The 22,194-nt window shown below is 42.1% G+C and overlaps 1 protein-coding gene across 1 annotated transcript; it reads left to right on the forward strand.

The window, feature by feature from the left end:
* Window positions 1–32: 32 nt before the first annotated feature.
* LOC426193 (tetratricopeptide repeat protein 38) lies at window positions 33–19,392 on the forward strand. Its single transcript, XM_423856.8, has 14 exons — window positions 33–108; window positions 2,175–2,252; window positions 3,008–3,089; window positions 3,977–4,148; window positions 5,813–5,986; window positions 7,203–7,278; window positions 8,265–8,384; window positions 11,108–11,167; window positions 12,269–12,307; window positions 13,096–13,177; window positions 14,593–14,758; window positions 16,203–16,362; window positions 16,637–16,710; window positions 17,537–19,392. Exons 1-14 carry the CDS (start codon window positions 85–87, stop codon window positions 17,628–17,630), a joined length of 1,401 nt encoding a protein of 466 aa, XP_423856.7. The 5' UTR covers window positions 33–84; the 3' UTR covers window positions 17,631–19,392.
* The last annotated feature ends 2,802 nt before the right edge of the window (window positions 19,393–22,194 follow it).

Here is a 22,194-nt window from a genome sequence, read left to right on the forward strand (position 1 = left end):
GCCTGGCCCGACCCCTTCTGCTGCGTGCTTTCGGCCAGCGCGGAGTCGCTCGGGCGAAGGCTGAGCGGGGGTTGTGGGACGGCCATGGCACCGCTGAGGGACTGCAAGGTACGGGTGGGCCGGAAAGGAGCGGCGCAACGAGGGAGCCGAGCCGAGGGGCCGGTCCGCGGCTGCACCCGCTGTGCCCCGGGGGTCCCGCAGCTGCCGGGCGAGTGGGCGGCGAGGGCGAGCAGGCCTCGGCTTCGGCCTCTGCCGGGGCGTGGGGCCGGGGCACGAGCCCGTGGTGGGGGAGCTGCGGCGGCTGAGGCTGGAAAGGGGCGTGGGGAGCCGGCCCTGCCTTCGTGTGGCCTCGTCCGGGGTCGTCCCGAGAGGCGCTGTTTGTGGAGTTTCGCTCGCCCTGGGGGCTGGAACAGCGGGCTGAGTCCTGCCTGCTTCCCCCCGGGGGGGGGGGGGGGGAAGGCCGGGTAACCTGGAAGTTGTAGCCCGTACCTGGCTGCTCTCTCGGTGGGTTTCTCGCTGTTTTTGAACTCACACTTGCGTGTTATAGAAAATAAATAAATAGTGATTTTATATTGTGGACTAGACTGTCAGGCTCATAATGTGAACTCTCTAGCCCTTGAATGGTTGGAATGCGAACCTTTAATCAAATCTCAGTGGGAACGCTTTAGAATATTGTTAAAAAATGGCTACCAGTCTTCCGACGAGCTTTGACCATGAAGGCACTAAATATGTGAACAGGTTGGCAAGGGATGCACCTTAGAGTGCGTCTCCTGCTAATTACTGGAGAGAGGAGGTTCTTTCTTATATATACACCCGACGGTGAGATTAAGACCCAACGTGTCAAATGTTTGTCCGACCAGTCCTAGTCACTTAGGGAGACAGGCGATAGAAAGGAGATAGGAAACAGAAGTAAGGAGTCTTTGTAGAAAGCGAGAGAGATAGTTACCACCTTGCATCCAGCATAGCTTGTGGTTGTCTGTTGATTCGCTCATCCCGTCACCGCAGGGAATGGGAGTAAGCCAGGAAGCTCGGCAGCAAGCAGGGCCTGGGGGGTTCTTTCTTGAGAGGTTTGTTTTTCTCAGAGAATCCTGCTCCAAAGTCCTTAGTTGAGCCGCGACCTTTTATCACCCTTCTCAGTTTTTTCTTTTTTTTTTTTTTCTTTTCTTTCTGTTAGCTTGATAGTCCTGGCCCTCCAGGTAAACCAGTAGGGTGTGGTGCCTTTGTTTGCCATGCACAGGCATTATCAGCTTTTGCAGTGGCCAACTCTTTCTACCAGGGCCCCTGACCCGCTTCCAAATTCTGCTTATCTTTACAACCATAATCAGAAGTTATGACCCGATGACACCCACCACTCGCCCTCCCAGATAATTCCCAGTTGTCAGTTAGAGTCTTATCGCCAAAAAGGCCTCATAAAGTAGCTCGGAGCCAAGGTGTAAGAACCAGCATGATAGAAGGTTGTTATGAAAAATAAGAATGCTCGTCAGTCTCCTTCTCACCAGAATGCTCGCCAGATCCTTCTAGGGTCACAAAAAAAAAAAAAACAACCCTACCAAGTAGCGACCTCCAGTAAGAAAGCATTCCTGAGTGGCAGTCAGCTCTTAAATTAGGTCCAAGAGGGTGGAGCCTGGCTCCCACAGCTGACTGGGTCTTTTCTCCAGGTGCTCTATCAGTTGTTCAGACCATGACTCTGCAGTTCACATATGCTGCGGGGGGGGACAGATTGTGTGGAGACAAACTTGTGGTTGTGTTGATATCCTGTGTGGGAAAACACACCCCTGCTGTCATGTGTAGAAAACCAAGGCCTCAGTTCAGCATGTGACAAGAAGTGTGCCTGCAGCAGAGGAACTGGTCAAAAGGGAACCATAATGAGTTAAGAATCATTCTTGCATTTTGAGCTCTGTAGCCTATTAAGTTTCACCATTTACAATGTGTTGGTTCTTCCTCCCCGCTGCTAACCACAACTAATGGAGTTGATTGTCATAATGTGATGTCATATGGAATTACGAGTGCAGAAAATGTTTCTGTGGCTGCTCAAGTTGTCTGTACAGTACAACAACACAACAACAAAACACAGTTGAAAAGCATCAGAGAATCGTCGCTTTTGAAGTTTGTTGGCTGCGTCTGGAAAAGCAGTGCGTGGCATTAAGTAGGTTCTTTCTTTGTTTCTTGTGCAGGCCTGGCAGGATTCTGGACTTGGCCTGTCCACTGCTAGCAACGAAGCCTGTAAGCTATTTGATGCTGTGCTAAGCCAGGTATGAAATAAAACAAAAATAAGGGAATGTGTTTTGGAGGATCTTGTGCACCAAGTAGTCTTTGCTGTAGGTGATTTTTTTGAATTTCTTGCTGTCTGGAAGAGGAGAAAAAGATGTATTTAGTTTTATTTCTTGAGGAAAGAACACTCAAGCAGTCACTGTGCTAGTGTGTACTTACGTGTATGCCTGTGGTTTGGTTCTTTCCCACAGCAAAGTCAAATCTAAGAGGTAAGCTGTGGTCTCAGAGGTGTTTTCTGTCACGTGTTTTCTGCAAACAGGCAGAGGAAACAGAGCCTGAGGATCAGGCTGAGTTCAGCCACTAGCTGTCAGCAGAAAACCGTGTTAGCTGAGAGCTCTGCTGAATGTTGCAGCTGTGGCAAAACCTTCACCTGGGCTGTTTACTGCACTTAACAGTGGAGAATCATCGAAGAGACATATGCTGCATAAAAAATGAGGATTGTTAGTTCTGCTGGTGGTCAGAGTACCTTAAAGAAAACATCTCAGTTTTCTTCCTAAGCAAACTCAGTGTACTGAGTTTAAAGTTTCTCTTTTGTCTTGCTTCCTTTAACTTTCACCTGCCTGGGGCCATGGGCTACCTGATGTAGTGCCTGTTTGACTGCTTGTCTACCTTGCCAGTGGCAGGGGGTTTGGAACGAGATGATCGTGGAGGTCCCTTCCAGCCCAAGCCATTCTGTTTTTCTATGGGAGAATGAGAAGATGCCCAGTGTTGCTGTCAGTGTCTCTCTGTTTTGCAGTATGCGACATGGCGCAACGATGAGAACTTAGGAGGTATTGAAGGGTGTCTTTCCAAGTTAAAGGCTGCAGATCCAAATTTTGGTAAGTATAACCTTTAACTGTTAGCATGGGATGTGCTGGATGATAAGTAAGTCGCTCCAAAAGTAGTGCCTCCTGTTTATTTCCACGGAAACTGCAATGGCTACAAAGAGCACAATAACATTATTTGACGTAACTTTTTCTCCTCTACAAAACACAATTTTTCAACATAGTCACGACCACCAGCTATGGATTTTCACCAGAGATGACCAACAGCGCGCGTGCCACGCTCATAAAAAATCTACACTAGTAGAGGTGGCCTGTTGTTGGCTCTGCTGAAATATATCACCTGCCACCTTGCTGTGCTGATTCCCGCCGTTTGGTCTTATAAGTGTTCAGCAAGCATCAATAACATCAATAGTTGCCATTGTTTGTGTGTGAAGGAATTCAGTGGCACACCTTTGCTTCATACACACCTCCATGTCAGACACCACTTTATCAGACTGCCCCTCTTTTGCCATCTGTCATACAGCAACAAAATGTTACAGAATATTGGCAGGAAAGTTCTACTGCTATCCTGGCATTTGCCTCTGACGTTGTGGGCCAGTGTAATAAAATGGGAGGTATTACTTTCACAGCAGCCCTTCTATCCTGTGTCTTTGTGTTCACTGTACTTCATTTTGGCAAGTGGAAACTGGTGTGTTGTATAGAATTCTGTAGACCTTCTTTAGAGGGGAGAGCAGGCTGTGATGATGTTTCCGTGTTTTTCACCTCTTTTCCAATGTCTTTTCCAATGCCTGTCATGAAGGGCAATGAGAACTTGAAGCTTATGGGTCTTTTCAGTCTTCTTTGGCTACAAATGAAACCCATTTTCAACCAAACCAACCCAAAGCTCTTCATGCTTGTATAGAGATGAATCATCTGTATTTCTGTGCCGCTCATTTCCATAGTAATGGGACATGTCATTGCTAATGGATTGGAGCTTATTGGTGCTGGAAGCTCAGTGCGGCTCAACAAGGATCTGGGCAGTGCACTGAAAACAATGACAACGCTGTCAAGATCTCAGCCTCTGACTGAGCGGGAGAAGCTTCACGTGTTGGCATTGGACATGTTTGCCAGGGGGTAAGTGGCTGGCCCTGTGGGGAAGGGGACAGCGGCTGGTGTTGTCATTCAGGCCCTTCTTGCTTTGTGCTGCTGCCTTACACTGTGTTCTATTTGCTCTCTGTTCTCTGCTTTCTTCCCATGAAAAGTACTGTGAGTAGCTTAAGCTATCAGAGGTCGAGGCAGTGCTTTGTCGGGGTGTATCCTAGCAGTCTAACCAGTCATCTAGTAAAAATATTGGGATCAGGTGTTTGTTATTGTTCCCAAATGTATCTTCCAGAATTGTATCACTATCAGAATCCTAGGAGGGAAGTGCTGTATGGCCTCTGTGTCATATCTTTAAGCACTTCCTATTTTGAATTCGTCCTAATTACATCAGTGGAGTAAAGTGTTTAGAAATGGGATACTTTATGTATAACTACTCTAAGCTCTGGTGTAATATAATACAGTCCTCGACCCACACTAGCAGTTATTCAAACGTACTTTTCACAGAATTGTGGGAGTTGGAATGGACCACAAAAGACTGTTGAGTCCACCTCCCGGATGAGTCCAGGTGAGCCTTGAGTATCTCCATAGAAGGAGACTCCACAGCCTCTCTGGGCAGCCTGTTCCACTGATCCCTATGTCAAAAGTAAGTGAGAGATGCTAGTATCAGTAGTTCTGCATAGCATTACTGTTCCATTCAGTACGATGAATTTACATGCACTCCAGAAAAGTAATCGTTCACTTTTATTATTCGTCAAACCAGTGAACATGGCTTTACCTCACGTATTTCATAGCAAAGGTAAAGAGGAAGCTACGGAAGCCCTGCTAGTGTGGGTTCAGTTCCCACTGGAGCAAAGGTGTCTGTGTGCATATGACTCTAGATGAGTGATCAAATTATAGATTGGCTTAGCATGTAAAACACCTTCAAGATGATCAACCTGAACTACCAAGTTCCGTCACATTACCAGGTTCTTTAGTGTCATGTCCACACATTTCTTAAATTCTTCTGGGAATGGAGGGGCTGGGACTCCACCACTTCCCTAGGCAAGCCGTTCCACTGGCACCCCCCTAACTGGGGTATATTGGTCAAGGTGCAGCCTCACTATTGTTGAGTACGGGGCCAATCCTTCATGTCGCTGACCACACTGTTTCTGATGCAGGCCTGGATGCCATTGGCCTTGCAGGCCACCTGGGCACACTGCTGCCTCACGTTCAGCTGGTTGTCAGTCAGCACCCCCAGCTCCTTTTCTGGTGAGCCACTCATGCCCAAGTCTATACTACTGCAGGACTGGGGGCTTAGCGTTGTTGAATGTCATGCAGTTGGACTAAGCCCTTTGATCCAGCCTCTCCAGATCCATCTGCAAAGCCTTCTAGCTCCCAAGCAGATAACAGCAGATCTCTGTACAAACCTCAAGTTCAATCTCATGGGAAAATCTTTATGGTTCAAGCGTGTCTCTTTTTCCTTGTCTTTTGCAGCTTTTGTTAGAACACTTTTTTTATCTGATTTCCCAGAAAGTGCCTTGTTTAAATCACGTCATTATTACTTAAAGAAAAAGCAAACTTAGCTAAAATTTCATCAGGAAGAAAAAGGCTTTTGGTGTTGAATCTTCTCTTTGTCAGGCTAGCAGGAGTTTAGAACTACCAGCAGGGGCAGATATGCATGTCTTCTCTGAACAACCAAAACTTTTGTTTGTTTATAGACAGCTTCCAAAAGCTTGTGATGTATGGGAACAGATTCTACAGAACCATCCGACTGACTTGCTAGCCCTCAGGTTTTCCCATGACACTTATTTCTACTTGGGATATCAGATACAAATGCGAGATTCTATTGCTCGGGTTTTTCCTTTCTGGACACCTGAAGTTCCTCTGAGCAGGTAGGTCATGCTTCATTTTCAAAATTGCTCTTTATCTGATGTGTGCATGCTTTTTGGTTTTAGGTTGAAACGCACCTAACTGATAGGATTTGTTAGAAACGGAAGTGTAGACAATATAGGCATAATTTTCTGAGTGTTCTATATCTGTACACAAATGCACTGTACCTCAATAGCTAGAACCGTATGCTTTTTTTGGTGCAGTTCTACCAAAGTGCAGACTGTTGTACACTTAATAGAGTACATTTCCTGGAGCATATAACAGTCAAGCTTCCCTGTATTGGGCCTTTATTGATTAATGATGGTATCTTTGCCACATTGCGTTAAGGTGCTTGCGTATAGTGGGCAGTGAAGAAAGTGCAGCTGGCTGCAGTCCTATGTGTTGCCTTTGAGATATTCAGATAACTTTGGTGACAGCACTTTCTTACTCCTGAACATCTAATTTTTCATCAGTACAACTGTTCTGTGCAACTCTTAATTCCAGCTTATCCAAAAGGGTAAATGTCAGCGGCTCTTAAAATACAAGTGGTATGCCTCTTGTCACTGTTTCCTGTGCTGGCATCTCTGGGCCTCTCCTTTGTGATGAGGAGTAGCTCATTGTTCTGTATTCTCAAAGGATTCAAGCTTGCAGTCCTGTAACAGCACTGTGGTTTACCACCAGCAGCAGCCTGAGAGTGGATGTCTTTCACCTACAGCCTGGTGGGCCTGAGGAGCCAGAGCAGTCTCCTTCTAGAAACTAGAGTGTGTTTTGATACACACCCACTCACCACATTTGAACTGTAAATCTGAAGTCATTTGTGGTTGCCTTCTGTTTCCTTTGTTGGTGAAATTCAGTGTGTTACAAAACATGTTGACTTTGAAAAATGGCATCACAATGGTTGAGCCTAACTACGGGAATGGAGACATTGAGCCTAAATATTGTCTCTGTTACCTACAATTCAGCATTGAAAGAACTGTGTTCCCAGTTCCACGTGATGCTTTGGCCCACGCAGTCAGTAGATTCCATGTTTTTAGTGTATCTGTTGGGCATGGGGAAGGGTTGGTCTTCTGTTAAGTACACACATTTATGATAGTTAGGCCATGAGCTCTTTCTGTTGTTTGGTATTGTGAAGTACTTTGCAAGGACTGTCATGAGTTAAATGCTGTTTCTAGTATGTTTTTCAATCCTTGCTGAAATCTTGTTCTAAGTGGGTAAAGTGTTCCTTTCCATTTTGCTTAGCTACGTGAAGGGCTACTATGCTTTTGGACTCATGGAATCAAACTTTTTTGATCGTGCTGAGGAGCTTGCCCGTGAGGTAAACTGCCTGTTCTTGACGGTATAAGGTTTTTAAAATGGTTAGTCATGTGCTCCCTATCTCTGAGTGATGTTTTGCACAAATGCTGTAAACTGAGTATTCGTCATCACTGTCTTTAGTGGATGTAGAAAAGAGCTACTGCAAACGCTCATTTTGACAGGGAACTACTAATAACTGTCCCTTAGAATCCTCTATGCCTCTTGCTGCATCCCACACATGTAACTGGCTGTTAACGTCTACTAAAGAATGTTAGATTGGTTTACTGTAATCTGCTCTTGACAGTTCATTCTGTTTGGGTTCCCTCTCTGTTTTCTTTTCCAGACATATACTCATGGACTAATAAACAGTTGGGTGTACAGTGTTCCTGGGGATCAAAATTAGCCTGTGTATACCCTTTTGATAAAGATATTAGTTGTTTGATCTTCTACAGTCTTCAGGGTTATCCCTGTCCTCCAAGGGTCTCAGATGCAGTTAATCTCTAGTCTTGGCAAGGTTCTGTTGCGTCAGATTGCTGTAGGTGGCAACAAAGATGAAACTGCTACTGACTAACCTTACAAAATGGCTAAGATACAGTGGAATTTGGAGGAAGAAGGAGTTATTTGCTCAGTATTCAGAGCTGGCTGTGGTCTTAAAGAAAAAAGCAATTGCTTGCAAGACTGTATTGTGCCTGTGCACGCAACTCTTTCATGGCCGGTCCTGATGTATGTCTGTGAAATAAAATGTTGTTGGATAAGCTTTGTTGAATCCTGCATTCTAAAGCTGTTTTGCACATCTTCACCTCTGTGTGGTAGAATTCAGGAAATCATCCAGAGAACTTTTTCTTCCTTCCTGTCCAAATCAGTCTTCCAGGTGTAGCTGGTTGGAGCAGAATAGGGTTGTACCTAACATGCCGCAAATAAAATTAGTCTCTTGTGTCCCTGTCCCCAGTAATAAATGCTTACTTTCCAGTTGAGAGATTCATCGTTTTTTCCTTTTTTCACTCGTAGGCTTTGGATATAAATCGGACCGATGCATGGTCTGTTCATACTATAGCTCACGTAAATGAAATGAAAGCAGAGGTGGAGAAAGGGTTAGCATTCATGAAGGAAACAGAAGATAACTGGAAGGTAAGCTTTGTCACAGCATCTCTGAAAGATATCTTTTGAGGTCGTCTTTGCCTGCTCCAACCAAGTCCTGCAATTCTTCTTCATCTAATTCCTTTCTGTCTGTGTACGTGTTACAAGCAATGCGAGTTTCAGAAATGAGTAGAAAACTTCACTTGAGGTGCTGTTATCCATGCCAATTTTGAAGCAAGAAGCAGAAAAATGTCTATTATGAAGGGCACGTACTCTGGACCACGTCAAGCATCATTACTGAGATGATATAGATGCCAAATTACACACGAGTCGGGAAAGATTCCTGCGGACCGTCCTCTCACAGTGCCTTATGTTAGCTAGGAGTATTGTTTAAATAAAACAACGCACTGCTTTTCAACAGGAGTGTAATTTGTATATGCACATACCATAGTTTTTTTTCTAAGCAGATTGAACTGGCTGGATGTTTTGTGTGACATAAAGCCATGGCCACTGCTGGCAGATGTAGCATCAGATAAAAATGTACTGTGACTTTTATGATTAATTGATATGCACATGTTTAGGGCAGCAGAGTGGGCAATGATATTTTCCTAAGGCTTTTGCTTAGTCTGAGCATCAGACATTTGTTGAAGAACTTGTCTAAATTCTTCATGTGAACCGAAGATGAGCTGTGAAATAACACATCAAAAGCACACAGTTTAGAAAGCTCATGTAATAACGTTGTTGTTTTTTGTAGTTTGGTCGGTTTTCTTTGCTTGTGGATGTTAAAGGCTTCTTACAGCAACTATAAGAACATAAAAGAGAAATTATGCTTCTGTCTCTTTACTAGTCTTCTGAAGTGGCTTTGTGTATCTGATAAGTTTGTTATATAGAAAAACATTGTATTGGACACCTTAATTAATCATGTGGTTCTTTGCTGCAAGTAAAGCTTAATTTTTATTTGTGGTGCACAGCATGTTTTTTCCTAACGATTACCTGCAGAGCAGGTAACATGGTAATGTTCAGAGCAGAAGGTTGTGTGGTTTGATGTTGAGGGAACCCCCATGGGTTTATTTCAGTCATCTGAGGTCATCATTTCACCTCACCCAAAGAATAAGGCTGGATAATGAGACTAGATGGATGGTTTACTTTTCAGGTATTTTTGAAGTTCATCTGTTGAGATATCAAGCTGAGATGTGCAAACAACCCTCTGTTGAGGTTAATGTGTGTCATGTCTTGAGAAGGCATCTCATCCTTTGACACAGTAGTTAAAACTTTACTTAAGTTAGTTAGAAAAGTAGTTAAAATGACAGTTTGGGTGGCACCTTCAAAACCATTTTTGAAATGGATTTCTAAAATAGTTCCATGTCTCTGTCATTTATACCCTTTATCCAAATAAAACAAAATTTAGAATAAAACAGAAGTAGAATTGTCTGATATATCCTCTTGCCTTGTCCAGTATAGATAAAGCTTATAACAGCTGACATTGTCATAATGAAATGTATATATTCACTTATGCAATATTTTTCATTTTAGCCATCATGAAGCCAGTTAAAATATAGTCATGTGAAAGAAAGCAGAGCTCTCTAAGGCCTTTAATGAAGTTGCTTGTATTTGGCCTGATCAATTGAAAATTTTGTAATGATTGGGATTACGTATCTGTACTACCAGAGTATTTGCGCTCCGTTTGTTGCCCACTTCTCACTTAGCAATTTAATCTCATTCAGAACTCAAAGTCAGAAGCAGAAGAGAGGTTTTGTTTTATTCAGTGAGGTAATCCCATATTCTTATTCATATCTCGTTTGGTATAGTGATATGATAGTAAACGTGGTATGATCAGACTTCTGCCAAACACTCAACTACTTGAGCTGCTGCTGTTGATTTTTGTGGTGTAATATTAAACAAAGATTACTAGCAGACTTACCGTAGCTCAGTAAAGTTCTGACATTCACTGGGAACCTTTGTGCTTCCTGCAGTAGAAGCAGTTGTCAGCATGATAATGAAGATGCTTCTTTCACTTGTGGGAAGATTAAATTTAACTACTATGTTGAGAGAGAATGCGAAGAGAGAGAGAGAAGCTTTCTGGTATTTTATGATTTTTCACTTGAAGATAATGGAATTATATTCCTGTTTGTCTATTCTCAGTGTGCTCACAAAAGTGAACAGCAATTACATTGCCTTGAAGAATAGGCTAGGGAAGGGCATTTGAACTTCTGGTGTCAGCTGGGAAGGACGGTGCAAGGTTCTACCATTCACTGAATATTCATCTCATCTGAGGAATTGCCCACGTATTTGGTATCTGTTTTGTAGTCAGTAGTAAGACATAAGAAGTGATTACTCAGTCTGAAATGGGAATTTAGGTGAGTGGGATGAATGGACCTCCTAAGGTGGGCGTTTCTCTGCACTATCTAGCCACATTACTTCAATCAAGGCCCTTATATTTTAGATGAGGCAAATCTTACTCTTGTTATGGATAGTTTTTGTAGGTTTTTCCTTAAGGAGTGCTGCAAAAGAGTGAATTTTTCTGAGGTATCCAAGCGCAGTTCTTCTCTGCAAGAGTCTTGGGGAAAACTTTGATTTTTGTAGTGTTTCCCTGAATTTGCAAGGAGTGAGTGTAACAATGAGAGATTTAATGTAGGCCATCTGATGTGAAGTTCTTGTCTGTCCTGTCTTTTTGAAGCACTCGTTGAAGAGGAAAACAGAAATCTGCCTAGATACGTTGAAATGAAAAGTTATTATGTATATCATAACATTTCTCTCCTTTTACTTTTTTGCAGGACAGTGATATGCTTATTACCCATAATTACTGGCACTGGGCTTTAGGCTTCATAGAAAAGGTATGAGATGTTTTCATATTGATGATTTATGGTCTAGACAGATAATTCATCCTATGCTAGTTAAAAGGCAATTCTAGCATTTATAGGGATTTTTTTTCCCAGGTATTTCAAGAGATGCTGTTACAAAATAGCACAATTACATTTTTACAAGATAGTCCTCTAGTACCATTAAAAAATGCTCAAAATAATTACATTGAACAAAGATCCATTATCTTTGCCAGAACGTTGAAGGATTGGTGTGACATTTTTCCATCTCTGAAGATGAAATAATTTCACTGATGACACTTGGCACAATTATTTGATGGAAGTATTAACTTGGATACCCTATTTTTAGAAAAAAAATAGTAGAGAAAATTCACTTCAAATTCAGTACTAAGTTGCTGACCTCAAAATTCACTGACTAAAAAATACACTGATCTCTAAATTTGGTAGCTAATTTCGTTGATCAGTGTTATTTATGTTTATGTATGCTGATCATTAATGTTATTAAAGTAATTTAAAATTTAGTGAAACTCTTTTGTAATGGTTGCAACTTGCCCAGCATATCAGGTTGCAGTGCAAAATTTCCTCGGACCTCATAATTCTTAACACTTGTCACATTTGTCCCCTTAATGAATTGAACCCCATCTCGTTGAAGTGGTGCCATACTTTGGTCAGGACAGAGCGTCAGTTGCTTATGTTTGGTAGTAATGACATAGACAACATAGCTCTCAGCAGTAGTTTAGCAGGTTGTTTGTTTTGCCACCTTCTGTCTATACAGCTTTTTTTTTTTACAGCTTGCTTAAGAAAGTACGTACACTTTATGAAACAGTTGTTTTTGCAAAGAATCCTGAAAGGAGGGTTAGAAAGGGAGATGAAACCTCATCTTTCTCCCTCATGTGTAACACTCTCCAGTATTTATTGTCATTATTGAATGAGACCTAAATATACTGGTTATTTTAGCTAGCAAGAACTGCTTTACCTTCGTCTTTTTCTTAAGTCATGAGACAGTGAAGTAGTGTTATGGCATCTCCTAATTGTATTTATATCCTTGGTTGCTACTCATCACTCTCGCTTACTCTACCAGAATATTAATCACACGGTCCTTGTTTGCTTTTACAGGGGGAATATGAGGCTGCTTTGACGATTTATGACAATCATGTGAGTAGGGGTCTTTTATATTTATTGAAGGACATGCTTCAGTGATACGTGTTTTCTTCCTTCTGCAAGAAATTGAAACCTACCGCTGTGTGCTATGCATACGTGATACTTCTCTCTGTTGTTAGGAAAGCCATTTCTCACCAGGTGGAATGCCCAAAAACCTGTGTTTCTCTTATTCATGATGTTTAGGTCTCAGTTGTTTTGAGAGGGTGGATTGGGGGGGAGGGGGAGGAGGTGAAGAAAAAGCTTTTTTAAAAGGACATAAAACTTTTGTCCTATAAAGTCAAGGTACCCTTACAGATAATTGATTTTGCACTTCAGGTATTACCAGAAGCAGGTCTTTCCATTTCTAGTTAATACGCTCCTGTCCTATGCTGTGTAGATCTCAACACAGTCTTAGTAAATAATATTGAATTTGGTAGGATAGCATATATTTGTAAGGATTGTAAAAGTAATGTTGTCATTAAGAAAGTTGTGCAGATTCCTGTCTACTAACTCTGGCAAAGTGAAGTAATATTTATGGCACTAGATGGGGGGGGGTGGAACTTGGTGACCCTCTGTGCTTACCTAGTTGAACTTTGTAACAGGTAAAACAACACAAGTGAAGCAATATGGTAGCATTTGTCATTACAAATTGCTGTATTCGGGAACGATGCAATTAGCAGTGCAGTTGTGAGACAGGTATTTTGGGGTGAATGAAAACGTAATTTTGTACTGTGCAGTGCACAGAAGTTTGATTATCTGAGTAAGTTCCTGGTAGCACAGCTTATGAGCACTTGTGATTACAGATTGCTCCCAGGCTCCTGTCGGGTAGAAGCATGCTGGGTATAGTAGACAGCTCTTCAATGCTGTACCGGCTTCATCTGGAAGGTAGGGTATTCAACTGTAATTCTTTATGAACAGTAATGGAAGCAATTTTCTTTTTGCCTCCCCCTTCAACACGCACCCTAGCATGTCACACAGCTGTTTAAGGATGCTTACAGAGCAAGCTTGGTCAGAGTAACAGAAGAAATCTTGACGTTCTGCTCTTGAGAAAAGCCCTAGTGTGAAATTCATAATGATAAGCTGGGTTGTTTTGACTGGCATAGAATTAGTTTTCTTCATAGTAACTCTTGCAGTGCTGCATTGTGAATCTGTGAGCAGAGCAAGTGTTGATATCTCACAGGTATTTCAGCAAATAGGTTCGGGGTGTGCACAAGAATTTTGGAGAGGACACAGCCAAGATACAGCTGATACTGAGATGTCACTCAGCAACAAAAGCTGGGGAGAGGGTGAGGCAGAGGGGATGTTTTCAGAGTTAGAGTGTTTGTCTTCCCAAGGAACTGTTGCACATCATTAAACCCTGCTTCCCTGGGAATGGCTGAACTTCTCAACTGCCTGCCAATGCGGAGTAGTGAATGAAGTTCTTATTTGGCTTGGTTCACGTGCCCTGCTTTAGTTTTACCTATTAATCTGTCTTTATGTGATTCCACAAGTTTTCTCACTTCTGCCCTTCTGATTCTTCTCCCTGTTGTGAGTGTGGGGGAAGTGGGTGGGCAGCTGCTGTGTGGTGCTTGGCTGTCTGCCAGGGTTAATCCACATTGTGTGCATAACCTTTATTCTTCCCAAGAGCTTCCCCTACCACACCCATGCCGTGCAGTATTTCATTGAGCTCATGTATTTCATGAGCTAACATGGGTCACATCTTTATTTTTTTGAAAGTTCAACGTATATTGTCCCGGGAGATGTGAGGCTGCAAAATGAAGTACGTTGGCCTCTAAAAAGCTACAGAGCTTTCTCCAAGTAAATTTCAAATTAGATACTTTATATTTGGATATTGATTGGCCTCTGGCTTTTGTGTACTCCCGGAACTCAATGGCATTTCTTTTTAACTTTTTAAAGCTAGAATTTGTGCTCCTGAACAGGGCATTTCATAATATGCTACTGAAACTGTAACATGAAAAATGCTGCATTGGATTCATTTATGAAATTCATCTTATTTTTCCGTATAGATTGCTGTTGGTGATTTGCTATGAACATCATCTAAAATTAGATGGCAGCAATCGCTTAATGAGGTCAGATCCTCCCGTAATATAATCTCATATATCGGTGATAAATTACTGACAGACAGTGAACTTTTGCCCAGAGAAGGCAGGCTGTAACTAAGCACTACTCTGTTGCCACATCGGAGACTGTTTTCTTGAGTTAAGTAGCAGCGCTCTCCTTGACATGTGATGCTGATATATACTACTAAGTGATGTTTTTGCACATGGTATTTTTATTAAAAAAAAATCTTTTACTCATAGGTGTGAAGCTTGGAGACAGGTGGGATGATGTCCTCAAACGTGCAAAGAAGCACACCAAAGATCACGTTCTTCTTTTCAATGATGCACACGTGTTGATGTCTTCACTTGGAGCCAAAGATCAGAAAACTACTGATGAGCTTTTAACGACTCTTCAAGAACTTGCCAAGTAAGTTACATGATTTAAAGTACTGTATTGAATAAATATTTTGGCCTCTGAGCATCTAAGTGATGATTTCTCTGGCTTGCAGAAGTGTTCAACGCATTCCTCTCTGCTGTACTGTGTCACTTGGCCAGGCCTGGCTTAAATAGACCAGTGTCCATTTAGGCCACGTCTGTAATTATTTTTATGAGTTAATGTCTAGAGAGGCTTCTGTTCTTGTTAAGCAAGAATCTTTTACGTTTGTCACGGGCACTTACTGAATGATTGCTTTGTATTTTCTTGCTGTGGGTACATACTAAGTCACGTTACCTGCAGCGGATAGAGGCTTTCACCTGTATAACAATATGGACATTGTACAGTGTATGTCAGCTGTCTGTGTTGGTTCTTTAAGCTCTGTTTTAAAAGGAACTCACCGTTAGCTGGTAGTGAGACTGTCATAGTCCCTCTGTGGGAAATTGATTTCTACGCAATGCTAAAACAGTTCTAGAGAATTTTGCTTGCGGGTTCACTTATTTGCAAAAATTGTCCATTGAAGCTTTTCAACTTAACAGTGTGGTGTTCTTCATATGCTCTGTAATGTCTAACTGTAAATTACCATGATTTTTCTTCATTTTTTCTTGAGGGGGTTCATCTGTGTATGATGTAAATGTAGCTGGTAGATCCTAAAAGCAAGCTAATGGTTTGACTGGTACAGTTTTAAGCACAAAAGTTAATGGATTAGAATTTGTAAGCGATACAACACCTGACCAGATTCTGCAGTGGACAGAGGGGAGGAAAAACAGATGAGTACTTAACTAAATATTTATATATAACTGCTCTAAATTGAATCCCTCCCTTAAGTGTGACTGATAGATTTGAATATTTAAACGCTGAACAACTCCAGCTGTAAGTGAATGAAAGGCTGCTGAAATGTGGAGAGAGTGACATGTGGGTTTTGTAGGGTAGTAAACTCACAACTTAGAGTCAAATGACATCCCTGTTTGCCCAGCTTCTCTGCCTGGAGTTACCCTACCACCTTTCCTCCTCTGCTTTCTGGCTGTAGCATCACAGTAGTTCCATTTCATCCTGCTTTCAAGCCCGTAATTGCTGGTATTGCTTTGCAGCTTGCTGGTTAAAAATTCTGCTCAAATCTAGATTCCTCTCCCTCCACACACACCTTGATTAGAATAAAAATTAGTGCAGTGTTCTCTGGCTTTTTTCCCAGTCAAGATGATACATTGCAAAGGCTTGGGCTTGTGACATGTGTGAACGTGTGCAGAAGAAGGTAGTCTGGTTGACTGATGAGTACAAAAAGGAAAGTAAAATAACCACACCAAAAGTTACTGTCTAAGTACAGTACCTGAAATATCAGGCTTTGTAGAGTCAAAAAAATCAGGCAGTGCCAGGCTGGCATTGAATATGCATATTTCTCATTTGGTTTATGAGAGTTAATCATTTTCTCATTCTACAGGGATCCTGGTGAAGACCACGAGCTTTCTCTGGCTCCTAGTGTGGGGTTGCCATTATGCCAGGCTTTGGTGGAGTTTGAAAATGGAAACTGTGACAAAGCTGTAGATCTGCTGTACCCGATCCGTTACCAACTAATCCACCTAGGTGGCAGCAATGCTCAGGTAAAGGACATCAATGGAAGATGTGACTCAGCCCACTTTCAGTAGCCTGCCATGGGTGCTTTCGTTATTAAGAGCACTTGTTTCTTCGAAAAGGGAACAACTGAACTGTGCTTGTGACTGAATCCTGTTTGCAAACACTTAGCAGCAGTGTTAGCTATTCATGTGTATCAACAGGAAAACTTTGCTTGGGGGCTGTTGGTAAACGAGATGTTGTAACCAGCAATACTTTCTAAGTTACTTACTAACTTACATCTTTACTAACTTGTTTTTGCAGAGAGATATTTTCAGCCAGCTATTGATTCATGCTGCTTTAAATTGTAAATCCCAAGCCAAACAAAACCTCGCTAAGTGAGTATTTTTCTTGGTATTTTTTTCTTTTTGTGGTGATAGTCCTGTTTTATAATCAGGATGTAGCAAAGTACCTCCAAACAACATTTGTGCTGATATTACACACAGGCGTTCATGTTAAATGTAGTAACATTTAACTAAGATGAAAAGTACAATTAGCTGTCTGTTCCAGAAGCACAACATTACAGTATGGATGATTCATTTGTATTTGTTCAAGGGCAGTTGATTTTTGGATGGTTCTGTCTTAAACAGTGGCATCTTGCCAGTTGGTTGTGTACTTAATGGACTCCTACATTTTGGTGACCTGCTGGACATCAAGTTTATCCTAATGGTAACACCTGTTTTATTGGGAAATAGGATGAACAGATTCTGATTTGCACGCTTGCTTTAGTAGAAATCACAAGAGTTTTGTTTAGTAGAAATCATAGATGTTCCTCATTGGCCTGCTTAGAGTTCTGTTTAACTTTATTAAGGAGCCTGCTGTGTGCTTAGAGGAATGCCTGTCTCCTCAGGACAACATGAAGCCTTGCCTGTTTGCCTCGTGAAGTCTTCTTGAAACATGAATAGCAGATAAAATATCAGAATGATTATTTGGTGCCCTCTGAGGGCTCATTTTCCATCTCTGTCAGTGTTAGAAAGAACACTCTTCTGCCTGATCTCCCTGCCAAGGCCAAATGTTTTCAGTAAAGGAAATCTCTACCTCAAGAGCAGGTCTTTAGGTATTGTTCTACTGCTCTTGCAGGGCTTCTGCTGGCAGTTTTTTGGGGAAAATGATGTACTCAGTGACTTTCTTTCCACTTTCCTTCTACTTATTCTCCTTTTTCAGGTGCCTCCTGAGAGAACGTGATGTGATGAGACCAAATTCACCAATGACGGAGCGACTTATAAGGAGAGCAGCGGCTGTTCATTCAGTGGCTTAAGTCTGTCCTCAGTGCTAGCAATAAGCTTACCAATCAATATGCTGTAAACCCTGCTAGAGAATCCCTAGGAGCGAGAGATCCGATGACAGCTTACTTGGAAGATGCAACTTGAAATGCAACAGCTTTAAATCTTGGATGATTTCGCAAAGAAATGAGAAGATTACCTGCTTGTAATGCACAGTTCTCTGAATCTTCCTGGGACACTGCTTTTCTAATATATTTTCTTTGAAGTTTCCTCTGACCATGCTAATATTCAGTATAGTAGCAGTGCCTGGCTTTCAGTCATTCATTGTCCCAGATTTACTTCATTAATATGTTAAATAATCAGTAAACTTTTTAGATACTTCAAATGGACCTTCTCAGCATAAGAATAGGAAAGTATGGGGCTAGAGCCAATACAGTGTCAAGCTCCCAGTCCATTAAGGCTTGACTTACCCTGGCATTACAGATCTGTGTCCCTTCAGAATCTTTTTCCAGGTGCATATTTTTAAACACTCTTACAACATGTCAGATTTTCTTCCTTTCAATATGTTCCCTCAGAGTTGCCTGGGATTACTAGGTGAATGAAACTAGACAACGGGGACAATAGCTGACTGCTGGTTTGGACTGTTTTAATGTGGATACTCGCTTTGAACTTTGTTATTTTTTACTAAAAAACTGAAGCCTGAATTTCAGCTAAAACTGCAATCTCTGAGTGGTGGTTGGGGCTAGAATCTTAGCGCTTTCCTTAGCTCTGGGGAAGTCAGGCCTTACTACCATCTCAATAGCATACATACCATGTTTGCAAAGCAAAGAAAATTAGCCAGCTAATTTTCATGCACTTGATAGGGACACTGGGTATCTCAGTGATAGATAAAGACTGGTATCTAGATATAGATAAAGACTGGAAGGAAGCTCTTACAGAAGGCTAATAGTAACCAACACAAGGCTTTATCCTGCCACAAATGATGTGTCAGGCTTTGATGCTGCAAATAAGGCATGATATGAACTGTGAAGCTCTGAGAGTTTCTGGTGCCTCTGTATTTCTGCCTCTGCAGAGTAGCAGAGGTAACGTGTTGTCTTGGAGCAGTAATCCAGAAATCCCTAATGGAAAGAAGATAGAATTTCAAAGCAATTCTAAGGACTCCTCTTCTTGTTTCAGAAGAGAAATGCTTCCCTCTTTAACTACGTAAGCTGTGGCATCTGCAAGCACTCGTGGACACATGTGCCTGCACCTTCTTCCAGCTCGGTCTCATCCGCATGTCCCACAGCAGTTTCCTCTCACATGTAATCCTTTTGATGCAAAGCACTTGTGTAGCTGGTCCTGCACTTACCCTGGAGTTCCTGTGCATACGCTTGAAATGGGCAAGTGCCTTGCTGCCACCCTTTTTCCTTCATTTAAGGAAAAAATAATTTAGCTATAAATTGATGACAATTTGTGAAACCATGTAAAGGCTTGCAGCCTTTTGAATCCTGCGGAGAGTCATAGTTCCCAGCCTATCAAATAAGTCAGTAGTTTACGTGCCCAGGCATGGCACAACTCATTTTTAATCTGTGTATTTCAAGCAGTGACTTCAGGCAAATAAATATTTACTCAGTGAATGTAAGAAATCTTACTAGGTAGCAGAAGCCTGAGAAATCCGCCGCCTGCTTACAAAATGTGTATCCTACGTGATGAGTTGCTACGTAAATCTAAGGATGACATTTTTAGTGCTTCTGATACGGTATGACTTAGAATTTTGTCTGCTTTACATCAATAAATTCAAAGATGAGCTCAGCTGAACAAGAAGCGTGTGACTTCTTTGCATCTAAGGATGAGGCTTCTAAATGCGTTACTCAACTTGAGTTTGTAAACCTACAGAATATGCATTGTCTTTTTTTTCCATGAATGTGAGAGGCTTTTTCATTCACTAGTACTGTAGTAGTATATGTTTTGCTATAAATGAGCGCTTTTCTGGTTTTTTGCCTTACCCTTCCCCTTTGTACTCTTATTTGAAAAGATCCATTTTCAGTTACTGCTATAGAAAATAAACAACGAACACACATAGCTCAGTCAAGAACAATAGGAGAGGCAGAGGAAGAACTTAACCAAAGAGCATGCTGACTCCTAGAAGCTCCCCTTTTGAAATCTCAGTAGAGCAGTTGAAAAGCAGCTGGTATAAACTATTATGTAAGCATTTGCTGTGCTACTTTTTTGCACAGACTGTGCATACACAAACACAGCTGCATCCTTGCTCTTGTTTTATCTTTGCCACTCTGAAGTGAGCAGGCTACCTTCTTGGAGCCTCTGTGTTTCTTCTTCTGGTACTCCTCTGTACTGCACATCAAACTTTGTGAGTCTGGGCAGTAGCTCCCCTGCCACCATCTCCTTTTTGCATTGGCAGTATTTTTTAAGATCTGCAGAGCAGTCACAGAGGTGAGAGTCACCACTTTACAGCTCCTTCCTGAGCTGCTTTATTTGTTACCTGAGCTCAGACTGTGCCATGAGCTCTCTTACCTGGAGCTACAGCTTTGTGAGTCTTAACTGTTTCTTGTCATCTGGGAAGCTGGTGATGTACAGGGCTTCACTGCAGTCAGAGCTGTTACTGTTCATAGCTGTTCTCTTAACGTTAAGAAAACTAAACCAAAAGCTGATTTACAAAGTCCTTCCCACAGTGGGTGTATCTTTTAGAACCTGTTAGAAGAAGTTAAAGACCTGGCTGGTGCAGACTGCTAGTGCTGCTAAGCTGTACTAAAACCTCCCTGTTATATTTTAATTAGTACCAACTCACTAGCTTTGTCTGCCACTGTAAGATCCAGTTAAGGTTGTTTTAAAACTGACTGTGTTTGTTTTGTGGTAGGTGTGGGAAACTGCTCTGAAAACTTGGCTGCCATCCATCATCTGGTCAAGGCCTTGCCTAGGCCATGCAGTGCCAAAGCCCGACAGTATTGGAGCTCATTGGTTTTGTTGGCGAAGAAAGGATATCACAGAGTCAGTGGTATTAAGATGTACTATTCTAACAGGGACACTGCTTTTGAGGGTTTTTTTGTTGTTGTTTTTAATTCCTAATCAAGACCAAGTTATTAACTGAGGGTACTTTTTTTTTTTTTTTTTAATTTTCTACCTGTGTTTATCTAGTAAGGACATATGTATAGAACATAGAGACATACATATCTCAAATACAAAAGAAAAACCTCAGTCAGTTGCAGGAGCCTCTCTAACTGATAGAATCTTTAAGCTGATGTATACTCTTTAATTTCTTCACATGCATCACAACTGACCCAAGACCTATAGAGGTGTTACTGCTCCTACCTGTGTACAGCCACTGTGCAGTCTCAAATGATGTGCCAGCACTTGACAGCAGTGCATGGGTTTGGTCCCGGGCCTCAGGTCTTCCAGGAAATTGCTCTGCAGTCTTGCAGGCCCAAGCCTGCAGCCACCTAGTTGATGAAGAGCCCACTCTGCAGCTGTTGTCAGAGGTCCTGCACATTCGCAGTTCATGGTTCTTCAACGTTGTTGCCAACATGGAATCTTCTTTGCAGAGGTCTGAATGTGCTAGGAAGCAAAGTGAAACCCCAGCACGTTCCTGGGGCAGGCTAGGAAGCTGTGCCCACTCCTGGTCAAGGGCATCTCGCAACACTCTCTGTCTCTAATGGTCAGAAGGTTTTAGGCAGAGTGGAGGGAGGAGGCTGCTGAGCAGCTGACCGCAGGTATCACACCTGGCCAACGCCAGCTGGTTGGCACCCCAGCACATGTGGCTAGATGGGAAAAGATGCATCAAGCTTGTTCAGAACTTGTTTGTGGAGTTTTTCTGGGAGCCTATATCTTCGGAGGTGGATGAGCGTTCTTCCTTTTGTAACATCTTCTCATTGCGCTAGTCCTGTTGTCGTTACATTTGGTGAGCCAGGCAGACCGAAATATTAAAATGGCTTTCCTTTTGAATGTCTTTAAGTGGGTTAAGGGGGAGAAAATCGGCCCCATAGATAAAACCCTGCTGAGGCATATCCCAGGATTTCTGGGATATTATGCAATAGTGGCCATAGCTGAAAAATGGGGCCCCTTGTGGGATAATGGAAGTATTTTTCAATCCCTATCCTGTATGGCAGAATATTTCTATGGATTGGATAAAGACGTTCTTATTACAAAGGAATGACAGCTGTCTGCGTCCACTGTTGCATGGCCATTACTAATGGCACTGAATCGTGCAGAACTTTCACACAGTACTTTAAAAAAGGAGAACCAATTACTGCGTGATTGCATTGAGAAACTTGAGCAAGAGCTTGGTATATTGACAGGGAAGAAATCAAGTTTAACTTTCCCTCTAAAACAAATACAGAATATTGTATTGGAAAATACTCAGGCCCCTGAATCAGTGGACCTGGGTAATCCAAAGGAAAAAATTACAAGATCTGATCTCGAAGCCCTACTTGAGGTGGATTCCTTTGAGATCTGACCTATAGTGACACAAAAAAAGTAAACAGAAGAGGTACAGGATATACTGGTAGGGGTGCCCCCTGATCAATGGCCCCTGCCCAAACCCACCTCCATATAACAGCTTGCCCCTATGCAGCATCTGAATTAGTGGATTTGGTACGATTCCAACAG

The sequence above is a fragment of the Gallus gallus genome, chromosome 1 (assembly GCF_016699485.2).
Source record: "Gallus gallus isolate bGalGal1 chromosome 1, bGalGal1.mat.broiler.GRCg7b, whole genome shotgun sequence".
In the NCBI taxonomy this organism is placed as follows: Eukaryota; Metazoa; Chordata; class Aves; order Galliformes; family Phasianidae; genus Gallus; species Gallus gallus.